Source organism: Ciona robusta, chromosome 1 (genome assembly GCF_009617815.1).
Source record: "Ciona robusta chromosome 1, ASM961781v2".
Lineage (NCBI taxonomy): Eukaryota > Metazoa > Chordata > Ascidiacea > Phlebobranchia > Cionidae > Ciona > Ciona robusta.
This window is the reverse complement of record NC_143235.1, coordinates 9,394,887-9,412,642: the sequence shown is the minus strand read 5'-3', so window position 1 is coordinate 9,412,642 and position 17,756 is coordinate 9,394,887. Positions and strand designations below refer to the sequence as shown.

General features: G+C 38.4%; 2 protein-coding genes across 2 annotated transcripts; both read right to left on the bottom strand.

Moving 5' to 3' along the window:
* Positions 1 to 2,195: 2,195 nt before the first annotated feature.
* On the bottom strand, positions 2,196 to 5,044 carry LOC149742873 (uncharacterized). The gene is made up of 3 exons (XM_089871524.1): positions 3,798 to 5,044; positions 3,482 to 3,594; positions 2,196 to 3,402 (listed from the first exon to the last, which is right to left on the bottom strand). The coding sequence occupies exons 1-3, from the start codon at positions 4,519 to 4,521 to the stop codon at positions 2,734 to 2,736; spliced, it is 1,506 nt and encodes a 501-aa protein (XP_089727650.1). The 5' UTR covers positions 4,522 to 5,044; the 3' UTR covers positions 2,196 to 2,733.
* A 634-nt stretch (positions 5,045 to 5,678) lies between these two features.
* LOC149742872 (host cell factor 2-like) lies at positions 5,679 to 16,360 on the bottom strand. Its single transcript, XM_089871357.1, has 19 exons — positions 16,140 to 16,360; positions 15,283 to 15,431; positions 14,783 to 14,943; positions 14,124 to 14,326; positions 13,621 to 13,850; positions 13,163 to 13,310; positions 12,697 to 12,846; positions 12,361 to 12,520; positions 11,593 to 11,747; positions 11,408 to 11,496; positions 10,840 to 11,070; positions 9,994 to 10,078; positions 8,808 to 9,921; positions 8,263 to 8,430; positions 7,514 to 7,838; positions 6,929 to 7,221; positions 6,568 to 6,722; positions 6,439 to 6,499; positions 5,679 to 6,326 (listed from the first exon to the last, which is right to left on the bottom strand). Exons 1-19 carry the CDS (start codon positions 16,297 to 16,299, stop codon positions 6,296 to 6,298), a joined length of 4,068 nt encoding a protein of 1,355 aa, XP_089727483.1. The 5' UTR covers positions 16,300 to 16,360; the 3' UTR covers positions 5,679 to 6,295.
* Between the last annotated feature and the right edge of the window lie 1,396 nt (positions 16,361 to 17,756).

The following is a 17,756-nucleotide window of genomic DNA, read 5'->3' as shown; positions in this document are numbered from 1 at the left end:
TTCTCTTTTCCGTTTCTTGGTTTTTAATTTTACATTTCTGGATATTACCCGACGATAGCGTGGAAGAATAAAAGCTTGCGCCCCGTCGCGTTCTGTATTATGACGTCATATAACCGAAGTCCAGAACCAAAGCGATCGGGACCGCGACGAATCAAGAAGAGAAGAGTTAGGGACAGTTACGAAATAATCACTTCTGCGAATTCCAACCAAATAACGATGACGCTGACGCGAGACTGCTTTTCCTCTTTGCTCCGCTGAATGGCGCTGCAGGGTGCCGCGCAGCGGGGAGCCACTGAGGCCAACCCGCTTTGTTTTCTTGTGCGCCCACCAACGAAAGTAAATAGTTTGCGAGGGCAAAGTGCTTCGCTAGAATACGTCACTGTTTAGGCAACGGAAAATGACAAAATATCAAAATATTCATTATCGAAGTGGTTTTCGAGCACATAATCCTTTTCGAAATAGTTTTATAAAACGGTATATATTAAAATTATACTGAAAGTGGGATGTGCTATTTAACTTAAAATTGAAAGACTAGAATTAAAAATAACTTCACAGAAACATGTGGCTGCTTCTATATAACCCAAATACATCTCTGTTAGAAATGTATTTTTTTTTTCAGAAATGATCAAAGACATGCGTGCCGAGATATACAATAGAATGTATATGCAGCGTAATAAACCTTTTGTTCAGCTACCCTTTGATTTTGATGTATCTTTATGCGTGCCGACTCCGATTTAAATATGCAGATCGGATCAGTAAGCGGATCGGGCTTGCACGCTTAAGCAAACATAGCTGCATCGCTCGAGATATCGGTTATAAACAATTGTTTGTTGTTTAAGCAGAGAGCGCTGCGTCAGAGGATTCGGGATTTGTAATGTTTGAGTCAAGGCGGCAACCCGCTGCGACCGAAACTCGCTCATACGAGGCAATAAATTTTCCTGCCCCATTCAGCCTGATCATTTGGGCGGAATTATTGGATTTGACGAGCATAGAGGGAACGTAGAAGGCCTTCGTTCTAGAGAGCTCGCTATTTAATGAGTCGGGGTCTTTATTTTAGCGAGCGCGGCCTTTTGCGCGAAAGTTTTTGTTGACCCTAATCCTCGCATATTTAATAAGTCGGCTGACCTAATCAGTATTACGCTTATTATTCGCTTTAACGGTTAACGCCAGACAGTCACTCGGAAAATCGTATTAAAAGTCGAAACAAATATTAACCACCATGCGTTGGTATTTTTGCAAAAAAACGCATTAACCACGCATGAATAAAAATTAACACCTTGATCTCGTTAAATACCGGTAGCTTCCCACGTTAGTTATACAGGGCAAGTCCCCACAGCACACTAAAATCCAGGATTAATGCCCGTCTCTATTTAAGGACAATAAAAACCCAATTTTCCATAAAATCGGGCCGATGTACTATCGATCAGAACGACAGGCAACAAAACATTCATCCATGCCGACCGAGGCCGAGGGTCGCGCTGCGCTTTGTTTGTTTTGGTTCCCAGGCCCATTTGCTTCCAACAGGCCAATGCAAATCGATGAGGCTGAGCAAGCAAAGGTGGCATTCGCACGCCAATTAAATGCTCTCGCCCTGTGTATTGGATTGACGCATTGGAGAGTACGGTTCGTTGCGCCTAAAGATTTTGCAATACATAATCAACCCTTTCCCATTAAAAAAAATAACTATAAATTTCCAAGCTAATGATCACGGGCTTCAATAAAGTATACAGCTACTCGGGACTAATTGTATATATTAGGGTGAGCAAGATGGGACACCTTTAGCACATATTATCTAAATATCCTGATTGCGTTTTAAACAAAACAACGGCTTACTAACAACGGCCTATAGGATTCTTGAGAATGTGGTTTTATATATTTTTTAATGTTTTCTTTACTACCAATTGAGACGAGAAAATAAAATAAAAAGATGTCCCATCTTTCCCACCCTACTACTTTTTAACTCTGACCCTTGAAGTCGTATACAAGCTGAAAAGAAAGCGATTTATTGTCTTGATTTTATAAACACCTTACATGCCAATGCCACCTACAATTACACACACTGCTAAAGAAACAGTTAAACCCCTTAACTGCTTGTATACAACACTGGTTACATTTAATTGGCGACATGTAAATGTCCTTTAATATCAGTCTCTAAATACCAAATACTCAGTTTAAGCAGCATTGACAGTGACAAGCGGGATAATTTTACGTTTATTTACTTATAAACTTGTTTGCGAACGGAAATACAACGAAATCATAACTTAGTACGTCGTAGCGTATATTACTATTTTAGCACAATTAGAAATCGTTACTGAGTGGAAAATCGTGTAAAAGAGGGTATGATAATAAAATAAAATCACTTCAAACGGTACAAGTAACATAAAATTTAAGAATGAAGGCACGATATTGCGAAAAAAATCAGGTGAAAAAATAACACAGGTGCGAATGACAAAATGCCGTTCAGCTTGTTACAAAGTAAGCCACGACTTGTGTAAGGCACTGCTTGGGATGCCGGGAAAACAAAACGAAAAGAAAAAGTGCAGAGAAGGCAAGTTTATAACCAAATATATACACACACATATATATTGGCTCTTCAAATACATGTTATAAAATTGTGTGGGTGGGAATGTGCGAGACGATGTGCGTAAACAAAATGGCGGCCCTCCAAAACTAAAAAAATGGTTGAAGTGAAATAAAAACTAAAACCCACAGAAAAAAATCATGCAGCGTGCCCTAAAATACTGTCTCGGGGCCGAAGACAGCAGGTGTGTTCGAAGTGTGGTGTGAAAACGGGTGAAACGAACTGGTGGAGGTGCTAAAGTGACCGTAAGTGTTCTGAATTTGGTGCATACTGGGGTAATACGGCTGCTGGGCGCCTTGTGAGAAGTGGGTGTAGGCTGGCTCCACGTTGGCGCTGGTGGGATGAAATGATTTTTCGTTTGCGACGTATGTTATAATCTGCTGATCTTGGCTCACAGGGAACTGCCAGTTATTGACAGGGGTATGTGGTAGCACAGCATAGGGTTCCGCGGTATCATGTTTCTGCACTTCTCTTTGTGTTGAATGGCCAGAGTAACGGAATGGCGAGACCTCCGATATCGGAAGAAGAGGACCTCTGTCGTCGCATGTGGATGCAGGAGAAGACATTGCCTCGCTTCCGATGGAAGATGGCGAAAGAGCCGGAGGCGAGAGTGATGTGACTTGATCGCGAATTTTGTGCTCCGGTGATGACGCTTCCCCGTGAGAGATATTGTTGTTGCTATCCGGCGCCAGAATGGAGGAGATTGACGTAACTGCTGACGTCATATCTTGGTCGCATATGATGTCACCAGAGGACTCGTGCACCTTCATGTGCTTGCGGAGAGAGCTTGGGTGAGTATAGCTTTTGTCACAACCGTTAACCTGCGTTAACAAAAACTAAAGTTTAGACAATGTTAAAAGTCAAATAAAACGCAAAACAAAGATCTATTTCTGGTTTTACCTTGCACAGATACGGCTTGTCAGTTGTATGAACGTGCGTGTGTTTCTTCCGATCGGAACTGTTCGCAAATCGACGATTGCAACCCGAGAATTCGCAACTGAATGGCTTTTCGCCTAAAGCAGATACTGGTTACAGTTATGCGACTTAATAAATACATCTTGGTGACTTAGTAAGTTTTTAAATTAATCAAACAAACGAAAGATTAACACTATAAAGAAGGGCATTAACTGAGAAATAATGAGAATTAATAATAAACATATAATACGGGCTTGTGAGTAATCAAAGCTATTGTTTAAATGGGTTTATTGTCTCTTACCAGTGTGAGTTCGTTTATGAATCTTCAGGTTTTCGCTTCGAGCAAAGACCTTTCCGCAGCCCATGTAAGGACACTGAAACGGCTTTTCTCCTGTGTGGACACGGATATGGTTGATTAGTTTGTATTTTGCCTTGAACGGTTTGCACTCCCGAGCGCAATCCTGCCAGTAGCAAGCATGGTCGGTGTGCTCGGGGCCGCCGACGTGGTCCCGACCGACATGTGTGACGAGGTCGAGCATACTGTGAAAAATCAAATTACAGGGCTCGCCGTTGATATGCTGGTTGTCGACCTTGGGGTACTGCTGGCAAGCGTCTGCGTTCTCGTACAAATTTGTTAGTGGCTTGGTCCATTTACAGGTGAGGTCGACGCGTACTTCGGCCTGAGGATGCTGCAACGCAGTGTACGGGAAGAAATGCTGATGCGACGAATGCAGGGCGTGATGGGGGAAGCTTACTGGGAGGTTGAAGTTTAGAGAAGGCGAGGTCGGCCATGCACTGTACTGGTATTTGTACTGGCTTGGGGGACTGCTTGAGGTGCACGGGGTCCAAATGGTTTGCGTGGCAGGCAACTGCTGTTGTTCAATGTTGGGGTGGGGTTGAAACGTTGTATACGACTGCGGAATAATCACATCTTGGGAGATCGACGAATCTTTGACTTCGTACGGTGGGTGCGGAAGAGCGAACGCCGCAGACGATTCATATCCCATCGTACCAGTAAAGGCCATTTTGATTGTGAGTTTAGCTGCAGAAAAGGCCACCTATTACCACACTTATAAATTTCTGAAAGAAATAAGAATCACCTAATATTTTCACCACGAAACTAGTCATCGACTATAAGAATTATTTACTATTTTTACCAAAGTACTGAGTATACAATCTGTTTAACAGTTTCACCAAAGAAACAAATACAACTCTCATCTCTGTAATCGCGGATTATTAGAGCGGAATGCTTTAATTATATTCGTTCCATTATTTACGGCGAAATACATAAATCGTCTTTGAAACTGTTTACTTCAATGTATGCGAAAAATTTGTAACTTAAAAAAATTATTTATTTTTACAACGCGTCCTTTTTCTTAAAAATATGTCTAAATAAAATATGCTTCTGAGTTAATCGTATTCGCTTAAAATATTAACTCGTCTAAAGTAGCTTTAAATTTTATAGCTAGACAAGCAGTATAAGCTAAAAGCTCAAATTCTTATCTTCCACACGCAGTGCTCTCGACTCGCAACTTGTAAAAGAATCGAACCGCCGTAAGTTGTTAACACAGCACTCGCCTTTTTCCTTCCAGGCAACGATGCCTGAAACATAATATAAATAAGCGCGGGAAAATATAAAACGATCGCGGGAAATTTTTCTAGCTGCGATTGCGTGCGTTGCCGTCTGCGCAGTACGGTTTATTGCTTTGTGTATAATCCGAATACAAAAGAACAAGCATTTAATGCGAATTTTAATTGATCTTGATGCAAATATTAGGAGGCGTAGAACAGAATAACGAATGTATGTAATCTAGTCCCATCTACCCCCACACTACTATACATTTATTTATATGGTAATAATACATCTCGGTGCAAAACCATTGCATCTTACCTTACATAATTTTCAATATTTCTTAGTCCACAGTTTTTGCCTGATCCGAAACATAAGCGCACATATTCTAAGAACATTATTATTGCGTTGACCGAAGAGGTTGTTTTTTAAAATTAAATATTAATGGTGTATTGACAATACAGCAAACATATCTGTCATTACCTTCCTTTACAGTCGGTAAGCAGATTCCATACGTATACTTTGTACGCTACAATATGCATCATAGTATTTAAAATGGCATTTTTACCAGAAATAAGCATTTTTTCCCAATCAGGATTAAAATTTGCCCGCTTTGAGTTAGAGGACGTTTATTTTTAAATCTAGCCGAAATGCAGCTCGTTAGCACCGTCTAGCGAATACTAAAAATGATAACATTTAGCTGACGGCTTTAACCGATCCATACGAAATCCTAACACATCCACATTGTTCTTCTTGTGTCAACGAAACCTCATGGTCATTTTTTTTCGTAAAATATTTCTACACATTTATTTTTTAGCAAAAAAACGGCGCGAAGTGTACACAGAAAATATGTGTATCATAATCAAATTGAAACAAAAGCAGGACCACACAAGTGGCAATGTAGGCGTACACCGGCAGAAAGCGCTCATACTGCTGACTTTGTGTTCGGAACTGGCTCGTTCTGCTACAACGAGATTTCCCTGAAAATTATAAGCCGATGCAATGCGTATATCATGGTCGCAACTACATACGGCCATTCTTGGTTACATAAAAGTGAAGAAATGAATATACTATAAACAGAACTGTACAGCAAACTGCGAAATGGCTCGAAAAATAGAGTAGAAGGAAAAAAGGCATAAGTTTTTCGGAGGTGTTGTATGTACAGCGTGTCGCTTGTGTTTTTGCCCATGTGGTGTGTCTGTATGCTGAAGGAAGACAACACGTCAGTTTTAAACTTCTAATCTTGACTTCTTCACAGAACTGAAAATAAAATAAGAAAATTAATGTGACGTCACGATAAGTTCACTGGCGTGATTAGAGTACAGCAATGAATTAAATCAACATTAATGCAAGTAGATTTAGAAAGCCTTACCTTTCTTGCCCTGGAACAGTGCGTTTAAAGGCTTGCCTTTGAGTGTCAACTTTTGAAGCATCTGGTGAAACAAAATTTATACACTGGCTTTTGCTTTTTCCTTTTATATCACAAAAACTATTGCCGTACCTTGTAGCCACCTGACTTGGGTAGCTGGTCCGTAACCTTTTTGGTTCTTTGCTGCTATCCTGAATATGATGGCTGGTTTGGTGGAGCAGTCAATATGTGCTGAACCAAGGTGAGCATGAGGAACCACACACCTTGGCAAACTTCCCAGGTACACCCTGTATGCAGTGGAGGTGATTACTTATAGATGCATGCAATAGCGAGTATGCATGCAGTAGCAAATATCTTGAATATATTATAATATATGATATCAAATTGAACATAAATAAAGACAAAGTATGTACTGTTTTGAATTTTAGTATGGGTAATTTGTGGTTTAACACTGGATATTTATTACTGCTGGTATGATTAATGAAATAAATACCTCACAAATTGCATGTTATTTGGATTCTGTCTTGCTTGTGAACTTTTCACAGCTAAGTAGACCGAGTATTCCTGTATCGTCCCATTTGTGCTCGTGGGTGGCTCCCAAGATATTGAAGCACCTTCCATGGTCTTGCTGATTTTGATAGCAGATGGAGCTCCGGGGAAACCAGGCAGACATGTTTTAAATGCTGAAACATCAGAGAAAGGACCACGACCACATTCGTTGATTGCTGCAACGCGGAACTTGTATGCTGTTCCTGGTTCCAGGGAAACCTTTCTAAGAACTCCATTCTGTAGATTGTTAAACAGAAGTTATATATTATACATTCAGTGTAACATATATATTATAGATTCAATGTAAAAGTGGTTTAGAGTTTAACACCTACTACTTTCCCATACTTTAATCTAAACCCTTAACCACTAGGCCATTGTAGTGTTCGCTTTAAATTTACCTATTTTTCAGAATACCATATTAAACACAAAAAACAAAATACGTAAGAATTTTTTGATTTAATGTTGCACTAATTGTAAAAAAACACGCAACTGTATAATATTGGCAAATCTAAAAGTTAAAAAAATTAACCTGATCTGGTATGTTTACAACATCAACTGCATCTGGCTCGGGTTGCTCAACTTTCTCCAAGTATTGGTTGACAATGAGTGATGAAGACTTCACTATCGCCACATCATGCCACACATGGTCCACTTTTGGTGGAACATCGCTCTTTGCTGCTTCTGTGACTGGTGGGGTAACGGACACAGGTGTCGGGGGTTGTTCTGGGGCAGACATAGGCACAGGGATAATAGTAGATGGGGTAGTACGTGTGGATTGGTCAGATGCTGAAACAGTCTTCGTGCTGTCAGTTTGATTGGTTGTTGCGGTTTCATGGGGTGGGGTCTCGCATTCACTGAAATATATTTTGGTTTAGTTAGGTTACTTTTAAAAATATTACCTAATGAGAAAATAGTAGGGTGGGGAAAGATGGGACACCTTTTCACCCTGTTTTCTCTTACCATTTTGTAGTACATAAAAAAAAACATTCAAAGAATTATAAAACTGTTTCCTTACAACTTCCATAGACCGTTGTTAATTGTTTAAAACACGATCGGGATATTTGGTTATTATGTTCTAAAAGTGTCCCATCTTCCCCCACACTACTATAAATAAAAATGTAACATATTAAAAGTACTTTTTTAACAATTCAAAACTAAACTTTGTTTCTAGTATGATATGATTTTTAGAACATTTAATTTCCCTTGACTCTCACAGTAATTTCCCATGCCCTCTCCAGGTTAATCTGTTGATGCCAAAAAACATATGTCTCCGCTTACCTTGTGGTTGTTGGTGGTTGTTGTTCTGAACCAGAAGCCATGGAACCACCAGATACCATGGTAGTGGTCGATGTGGGGTCAGTTGTACCAGCTGTGGCAGTTATTGTAGAATCTGTCTGGTTGGTAGTGGTGGTTTCATGTGGTGGACTCTTACACTCCGTATTTATTCTGTAAAGTATTAAAAGTTAATTTACGTAAAATTGACTAGACCACTACCTCTTTATACCATGGTATAAATAAAGAAACTCGTTTTTTAATATTTTAAACAGCTACTGTTAACGTATTTTTCCTAAACCAAGTATTGGTCCAACACTTTTAAATCCTAACATATTTCATAAAATACTAAACTACTTTTAAGTTGCAACGTAGTGGAATAGAATTTTTTTTTTAAACTTGGTTTAAGCGAGCTGAAGCATAAGTTTACAACAAACACCAAATGTTGCCTTAAAATTGTTATGGTAACTTAAGTAATAAAAAATTGGCAATTTGGGCAATAAAATGCTTACAGAAAACAGTAGGGTTAGTCTTTTAGATTTGTAACTCACGTTTGATTTGTTTGCTCTGGTTGTAAATCTTCATCCATTTTGGTTTCTTTATCATCATTAATTTTCTCAGCTTCATTTACTTCCAACCCTTTCTTCACATTTGCATCTTCTCCATCAACATCCATCGCACTCGAAGATTGATCTTTGGATTTAATGATGTCATCACTGTTTCCAACCTCCATCTTCTCTTCTTCGTCTTTTACATTTTGACTTTTAATTTCCATTTTACTACATAACGTGTCAACTTTAGAGCTTCCAGTTTCAGTGTTGCCAGTGCCAGTGTTGCCAGTGCCAGTGTTGCCAGTGTCAGTGTTGCCAGTCTCAGTGTTGCCAGTGTCAGTGTTGCCAGTCTCAGTGTTGCCAGTCTGAGTGTTGCCAGTCTGAGTGTTTCCAGTCTGAGTGTTTCCAGTCTCAGAGTTGTCAGTCTTAGTGTTTTCAGTTTTAGTGTTTTCAGTGTTTCCAGTTTCAGTGTTTCCAGTTTCAGTGTTTCCAGCGTCAGTGTTTCCAGCCTCAGTGTTGCCAGCCTCAGTGTTGCCAGCCTCAGTGTTGCCAGCCTCAGTGTTGCCAGTCTCAGTGTTGCCAGTCTCAGTGTTGCCAGTCTCAGTGCTGCCAGTCTCAGTGCTGCCAGTCTCAGTGCTGCCAGTCTCAGTGTTGCCAGTCTCAGTGTTGCCAGTCTCAGTGTTGCCAGTCTCAGTGTTGCCAGCTGCTGTTGTGTCAGTTTGAGCAATGTTGGTTTGTACGGTGCTGGGTTTAGTGGAATTATTTGCTTCTGAAATTTTCGGCAGGTTAAGGACTTCTGGTGAAGATAGTTTTGTGGATTCCTCCGGCTTTGAATTATGGGGTTCTGTTTCCATGGGAGCGGGAGGTTCTGCTTCCTCAGGTTTCAAACTAGAAACAGGAGGAGCAGTGTTGGAGATTGTGCTGCCATCAGTAGCAACTGCAACTGGTTTCGGATCTGATTCTTTAACAATTTCTGGTGGTTTTGGAACTTGTGGGGGGTTAGTTGCTTCTTTGGGGGTTGGGGAAGGAGCTGATGGAGTCTGAACCACCACGGGTGGGGGTGGGGTGATTCTGGCTGGTAATGCTGATGTTATTGCTGCTACAGAGGGTTGGGCTGAAGGGAAAATAGGCGATTGAGATTAAAAATCAAACTTTACTGAGATAATACACCATCGCAGTGACCCACCTTGTTGTACAGTAACCAGTGGCTTTGGTTTAGGAGTTACAATGATTCGTTGCATCCCTGCCACATTAGATATCACTTTCATGCCCTGTATTGTACAAAACATCTTAATTTACTGTTTTTTTTGTCATGTGTGTTGACTTCAAAAAACCTGAATCCATTTTTTGCAATTAAAAAAAAAAACAGAACTAATTATATACAACACATGCTAAAGGTAAGTAATGTTTACAGATGATTTGTGCAAACTGGAGACCCCAGCATAGATTTTAATGAACCTGGATACAGATTAATGTGAAGGAGTAAATGAATAAAGTTAATGCCAATAGAGCCGCGGTTCCCAAAGTGGGCGCCGCGGCGCACTAGTGCGCCGACGCAACCCGTCAAGTGTGCCGTGAAAATTTGCAGAAACATTTCCAATTTAGCATGGTCGAGATAATTGATTTGTATTAATATTTTATTGCAATATAAATTGTTGTTTTATATAAAAATCCAACGTGTTTGTTCAATAATAAAATTTAAAAAGTTTGTTTTCGCATTTCTATCTGTACAGTAGATTTGTATATTACGTAACAATGCCAATTATTTCTTTCGGTTTGCAATAATCATGTCCAGACTGTGGTACAACACTTTTCATATGCTTAAGTTTCATATGCTTAAACGAGCCTAATCTTAAAATACACGATAAAACTGCAAAAATGCGTTTTTATTTCTAAGACCTTTGGCTAAGTGCGCCGCAAACATTTTGAATAGCTCAAATGGGGCCGGGTGAAAAAAAAGTTTGGGAACCACTGCAATAGAGCATATACAGGCCATCCCGTTCCGAACAACATATAGAACAAAGTTGGCTACCTGTGGGTTGGAGGTAAGTATCTTAGTTCCAACACCAGGAGTTATAACTTTAGTGTTGATTGACACAAGCTTCGTGGTGTTGGCACCCGTCTTGTTAATGATTGGGATTGTCTTGAGAATAGAAGGCTGCCCGGTGGCGCCACCTAACTGTGACGTCATAATAGAGATTGGTCGATTGATTGAACTCGTGTTGCCGCTGGAAACCAGTTTAACAATAGATCCACCACTTTGCTGTGAATGAAATGTAAGAATGGTCGGTATATGATTACATTATACGGAATGTTTAGGTAATAGTATGAAACAAATTGGGCAAATAATTTATAGGAAATGCGTAAATTACCACCAAACTCTATCTATCATACCAATGAAACATAGTTTTATAAATGGGTAACTGGTAAGGTAAATAAAATTAGAAAATTATGATAAAAATAGCAAAAGTAGTAAAGTTAGCTAATGCATGTTTGCTAATTATGCGAACCATGCTGGTAATCTGGATTCTGGTATGTGTGTTGGAAAAAAAACAACTGGACTGAAGTATTGTAAAGAAAATTTACGGGAAAAAACATACTTTAGGTAAGCTGGTGATTGGTGTTTTGAGCAGCGTGATTGTTTTGGTCACTCCTCCAATTACGGTGGTCACGACCTGAGTAACAGGACCTAAAAAAACATTGGTGTTCAAATAAGTGCTACATGTGCAATACGTGCAAACTGACTGAAATGTGTGACAATTTTTATTCGAATTGGAAACTCTACCTTTTTTCATTGTAAAGACCTGCCGTGTGTGTTGTACATTGGCTGGTTTCATTACTGTCACTTGTTGATGTTGACCTTCTGTCGAGATTAAACCAGTCGGAACTGGGTTTGTAGTGGAACTTATCATTGGTACATTGCTTGGGAGACCAGGTGCTCTAAAAAAATGTACAATTATTATATCAGTTTAAACAGATACAACTACAGTGCTTTTTATAGTTATCATAACAAAGATGATTCATCAATGTAACAAGGCAACAGGACAATATAAAAATAGTCATAACTATGCTAACGACATCCACACACTACTCGTGACAAGCTATAGATTGTAGCTTAGTGTGTTAGTAGTGAGTTCGTGTAGCATTGGTAATCCGATTTAATATTAAAAAGACACTCCCTCCCCCGAACAAAAATTTGAAAAGGATTTGGTATACACTAACACTAGTATTAGACCAGGATTGTCCAAAAGAAGCAAACCTGCAAACCTTAAATTCATAGAATTTTTTACAAAAACTGAACTGCAAAGGTATTCTATCAAAAATCAAGTTAACCAACTAAAAAAACATTATATGTTTTAGCTCCCAAGTTTTAAAACAAAATTTAACCTGCTAAGAAGTGTCTATACAAACAAGTGGAGCCAAAGTATACTGCATATGCCACATAAGTCAATAAAAGGTTCCCTATATTTGACCAATATGGGAGCTTAACAATGTCACCCCAGGTTTTAACCAAAATCCCATGCAAAGAACTTTATGTATGATGATTTCTTACTTGTTCACTGTTCCTTGGGATGCGGCAGCAGCAGCAGCAAGAGCAGCAATGCCGGTTATGTTGGGGTTCGCTTGTGTGGAAGTTATGGGGAGTGGGGAAGCAAGGCGTGGTGTGGTGTTCACTAACTGTGCTGCAGAAGTCTGGGGAAGGGGAGCGGAAACTGGAAAGAAGAATATATAAAGGAGGGTCAGTGACATATTACTCATTACAAGTGCCTGAGGTGTGGTCATATTATTAAAAAATAGTTCTTAATTTTTTTTGCTAGAACGGCTTAGTACACTTGCTGGATTATTGTCACACCAGAGCTAGACATATCAACTGTTAATCAACACATACCTTTGGGTGGGGGTGGACTTTTGTTGACAATCTCATATTTTTGTATTTGTAGAAGGTAAGCATCTGCAATGGCAACGGGTCCCCACGATACTTCCAAGGTGTGGGTGGAAGCTCGGACAAGCTGGACACGTGATGGCGCTGGTGGTTTCTCTGCAAAAAAAGCACGAAAGTTAAAATTGTGGGATAATCAGCTAAAAATAGTTTTATTGTAATTAATTTATTTAAGAGAAAACCCCTATAAATCAGTAGCCTAATATCGAATATCATTCTACAAGGATATGACAGTATGACATTTCAGATCCAATAATAGCTTAAAAACAAAAATAATAACAAATTTGTAAATATAATAAAAAATTTAGGGAAGAACTTGCTTATTTGCTCCTGTTCTTACAAGCATAAAGTTATGTAATACTTGATATTTTACCAGAACACCAATTTTAAAAACTTAAAAAAAACTTTAATTCACTTGTTTCAAGGAACCAAAGATCTTTGCAGCAAACTTGGTTGTTCCATGCTTTCCTGTAACCATCCCTTCCACTCCATAGATACATACGCGAGTTGATATTAACACAAGAGTGGCCTGCCCTGGCACGAGGAGCAGTATCTTCTACAATCTGCTCAAAATGTAAAATGTTAATTGTAACACCGAAATTTTATGGTAATGTTTGATTGAAAAACTATTATACTTCGTTAATCGCCCTTTTATAGACCATCGACAGTACCACCCTCTCCAATTACCAAAAAAAATAAAGAAAAGTTATCATATTAAAATGTGGTGTTTGAACAGTACACCAACTGGCCTGTAACAAAAGCCAGGACCAGAGTCTTTTTGTTAAACCTTAGAAAACTAAATACTATTTTTTTTGTATTAAAAACATGGTTATTTTTCAAATATATATCTATCATTTCAAATTAAAAATTTACCTCTATTGAAACAGGTTCCCAGGATAAGGTTTTGAGGTTGTAAGTGGCAAGAGTATCACTGCATTTCCATTCCTTCTCATGACTTGATGGTTTCATCTCATCAATTACGAGTGGTACCCAACCTCCAAACACATACATCTTATCATCAATACAGATTGCACTGTGCAGACTGCGTGGTAATGGACTTGGTCCAGATGAAGGTACAATAGGACAGCTCCACGACATTGGTCCTAAAGAAAATTCAAATTCATAATTAAAAAATGTGCTTTTTACTAATAGTACTCAAAACTGATTAGTTGGTTGTTGTGACAAATAAATATCACTAATCACTATAAACCCCAAAGTGATCCAAATACTTCTGAAGGATATAATATACCTAAAACAAACTCTGAAAAAGTTTATAAAGCTTTAAAATTCACATTTTTAAATTGCCTAAAATATATTTTACTTATTATACAAATAAGAAGAAGATAGCAGTGACCACACCAGCAGCTCACACATACCAACGTCAAGCATCCATAAATCTCCAAGTCGAGATCCGTTCATTCCTCCATAAACGATGAGTCGCTGATGACCATTGGAGTCTTTCCAAGCCACGGCAGTATGCGACTCGCGTGGGGGTGGAGGAGACCCATAAGTGGGGGGGACTTCCCATGAGATGGCATTTAGATTTCGAAGTTCAAGTGTATACAAGTCGTTCAAATATCTAATACAAACAAATGCAATTTTTATAAAGTTGGTTATTATGCTGTTTATTTTATCAACAATTACAAACAACATCCATGTCTGAAATTGACTTTTTGTTAAACTACTCTTTGTGATTTATAAACACTAAATCTAAGAACAAAATTCTTCGAGACTTGTTAAGCAAAGCTGATTGCTCTTCTATACTCTTGATGCCATTCCATTTAGTTGTGTTGTACCACTGGTTAGAGCATTTTTTTTAATGGCATTGTAACCTTAATATCTTTTAAGCAACGAAAAACCAAACCATCACCATCAGTACCAATTTATGCATAAAATATTGGTTGCGGCCAAAAACACAAGCGTATTAAGAAGTTAGGTAAGATATATCAGATTCATTCATTTAGTATAAAATTATAGAATAGCTATATTATATCTTGTTTGTAAATTTTACCGCTACAAAGTTGTACAAACTAACCTCGGAATATTAGTCTTTGGATCATCGCTCTCATTAGCAAGTCCTCCAAATAGAAAAATCTGATCGCCCACAAGCGTAAAACTGTGTCCTAATCTTGGAAGAGGCGGGGGTCCGTTATGAGGAGGACGAGGAGACAATTTCTTCCACTCCCATCTGCTTGCCTGAAAAGTTTTTACTTATTGGTACAATTGGTATACCCATATTGTCTTTATTATGAAAGCAAAACTGAAGACTTCTGAAGTGTGTTGTTTCCGTTCAATCAAAATAAGATTTTTTGTTCAGTTACTGTTTTTTAGCGGTATTACAATCTATACCTACCCTACAAGCTACAATAAAATGAATCACTCTACACGTTTACACCTGTTTATTTTGTCTAGCTTATTAAAACAAGAGTTCAAAAATTATAACAGTTGCACAATACCCTGCATCTAGTTGTTTTACATTCAATAACAGACTAGGTAGGGTAAAAATCAGATAAACAACAAATTACAAACAGTAACCTGTAACTCATAAAGATCATCAGAATATCTTCCATATTCAATCATACCACCAAACACCAGCAACCTGGTTCCATCGCACACAAAGCCATACGCTGCACAACCAGGAGGAATATCTCCTCTTACAGCAGGAATAAACCATTGGTTGGTCACTGAAATAATATTCAGTTTAGTTATTAAAATATGGTTTGGTCATCTGACGAGTGTATTTTATCGCACTTTATGTAAACCAGATGGAATTTTTGCACTGAGCAACTTTGTCAATAATTTTCTCGCATGGTTTAGCAAAGTAAAGAGAAAATTTAGCTTTATTTTTATTAACAGTTAAAATATCTTTTTTTGGGGAAAAAACAGATTTTGGGAAAAAATCTGAAATTGTATGCAAAGCATATAGCTACCCTTCCAGATAATACTTTTATTAAAAGCAGCAAGAGTAATAATACTAGTATTCCAATTTAATTGGATAAATTCAGTATATAGAAAAATGAATGTATATTTAAAAATGGCTATAATGGTTATTTTACTGTACGATGACAAATGTTGCAGAAATATTTTGGGTTCTAAATATTGCAGTTGGTAGATAGACATTGTCGATGCATCTCGAATCAAACAGGAATACCAAATTACACTGTATGCACATAAATCGACAGACGTTCAACAATAAACATAATTTACAGGTAGTGTAGATGTCACAGTTCAACATATTATTTTATTTAACTTAGTCACACATGACTTATAATTACATTACCAAGCATAGTTAACGATTTTTAAAAGCTAAACCATAAACCATACATGAAAGCTTCAAGAAATATCCAAAAGTTTGATTTCAAAATATGACAATAACAACAAAACCTGCATACCTGTGTTATAAACATGTAGCTCGTCGACAATACCTTCGTTTCCTCCTCCAAATACGACCATAAGCTCTTTGATTGCAACTGCTCTATGTCCATGACGTGGCCGTGGAATTGGCCCACTGGAATTCGTAACCCTATTCCACTTTACACTGGGCGCCGCCATCTTGGAAATATCTACACAGAGTGCGACACATGTAACCAATCACAACGCGTCTAGCAAAAGTTCCCGGATGTGCACAATATTTTATCAAAACAACGTCGTGGTAACCTGGAGGTATATTTACGGGGAGCAAAATAAACAAAATTAAACTTTTGTGCGTATAAACGAATGCAGTTATTTTTATTAAGCACTAACTAGTACCAAAATAGTAAAAGGTTTTTGGAAGCCCGACTGCTCGCTCTTAGTTGAGGGTATTTCCCTGTCAGTAAAGCTTGAATTCTACTCTAAAATTACCAGAAAAGGGTCCCATTTTTGTAGCGTTATATTTCATACACACTCGCAGCATTACCGATTCAGTATTGATGAATAAATGTACATTAGTTCTTCTCGGGGTGGGGTAACAGCAGTAGGTATAACACAAGGTTTTCCGTTTCAAACGCCTCGTGCCCGCCTATGAGTTATCACTAATGAAATTTTGTGACATGGCCTACTAGGCCATATTTGTGAGTGTATACTTTTTCGATTTTTTCCCATTTTTTGCTTGGTTTGCAATTTAGACAGTCCGTGGGGGACCGCTGGGTAAGATCTGCTGTTATAAGCAGGGCGTGGGTATGTTATTATACAAAGCTTGTGGCATCAATAACCAGCCTTGATTCATTAATATAGTGGGGTGGGAGAAGATGGGACACCTTTGACACATAATAAACAAATATTCTGATCGTGTATTAGACAACTAACAACGGTCTATGGGAGCCGTGAGGATAATGTTTTATAAAAAATCGTTGAATGTTTGTTTACTACCAAATTGGAAGAGTAAATAGATTAAAAAAGGTGTCCCATCTTCCCCCACCCTACTATATGCATATTTGATATTAAAGGCGGCCCGTTATAGTTTTTATTCCAAAGGGTATATTTGGAGAAAAATAAAAAGGAAAATTTTTAAAATGTTAAAGATTCAAAAGACGTTACTTAGAAAGACCAATGAAGTAAATGCGTCACCTTATATGTACACCACTTTTACCCAAAAATATATGGGCCCAAAATGTTTGTATGGCGGCTGGGTAACGTGTGTGTAGTTATATCTATTAACCTGACCAGTAAATCAACCTAGTATAAAATCAATCGCAAACAATTGTTTGAAAATTCCTTCCGGTTCTCTCAGTTGTAGACGTCACGGCCCGATAGCTCTTCGATCGTGACTCACCAGGGGCGCCATTATTAACTACGGCAGTGTGTCTAATATAATACACCTCAGCGTATATATAACATCCATTCCGCGCTACTTACATAGCCTACCGTTCGTTGTTGTCAGGGCCTTTATCACATGTTTACCCTGAACCGGTCGATAATGTGATACATAAAACGGAAACGACCGTGGTAAATTACGAGCAGTTTAAACGGATATAACGTGGCATATGGGAAGACATATCGGACAAGTAGTGCGTAGAAATACGGCAATA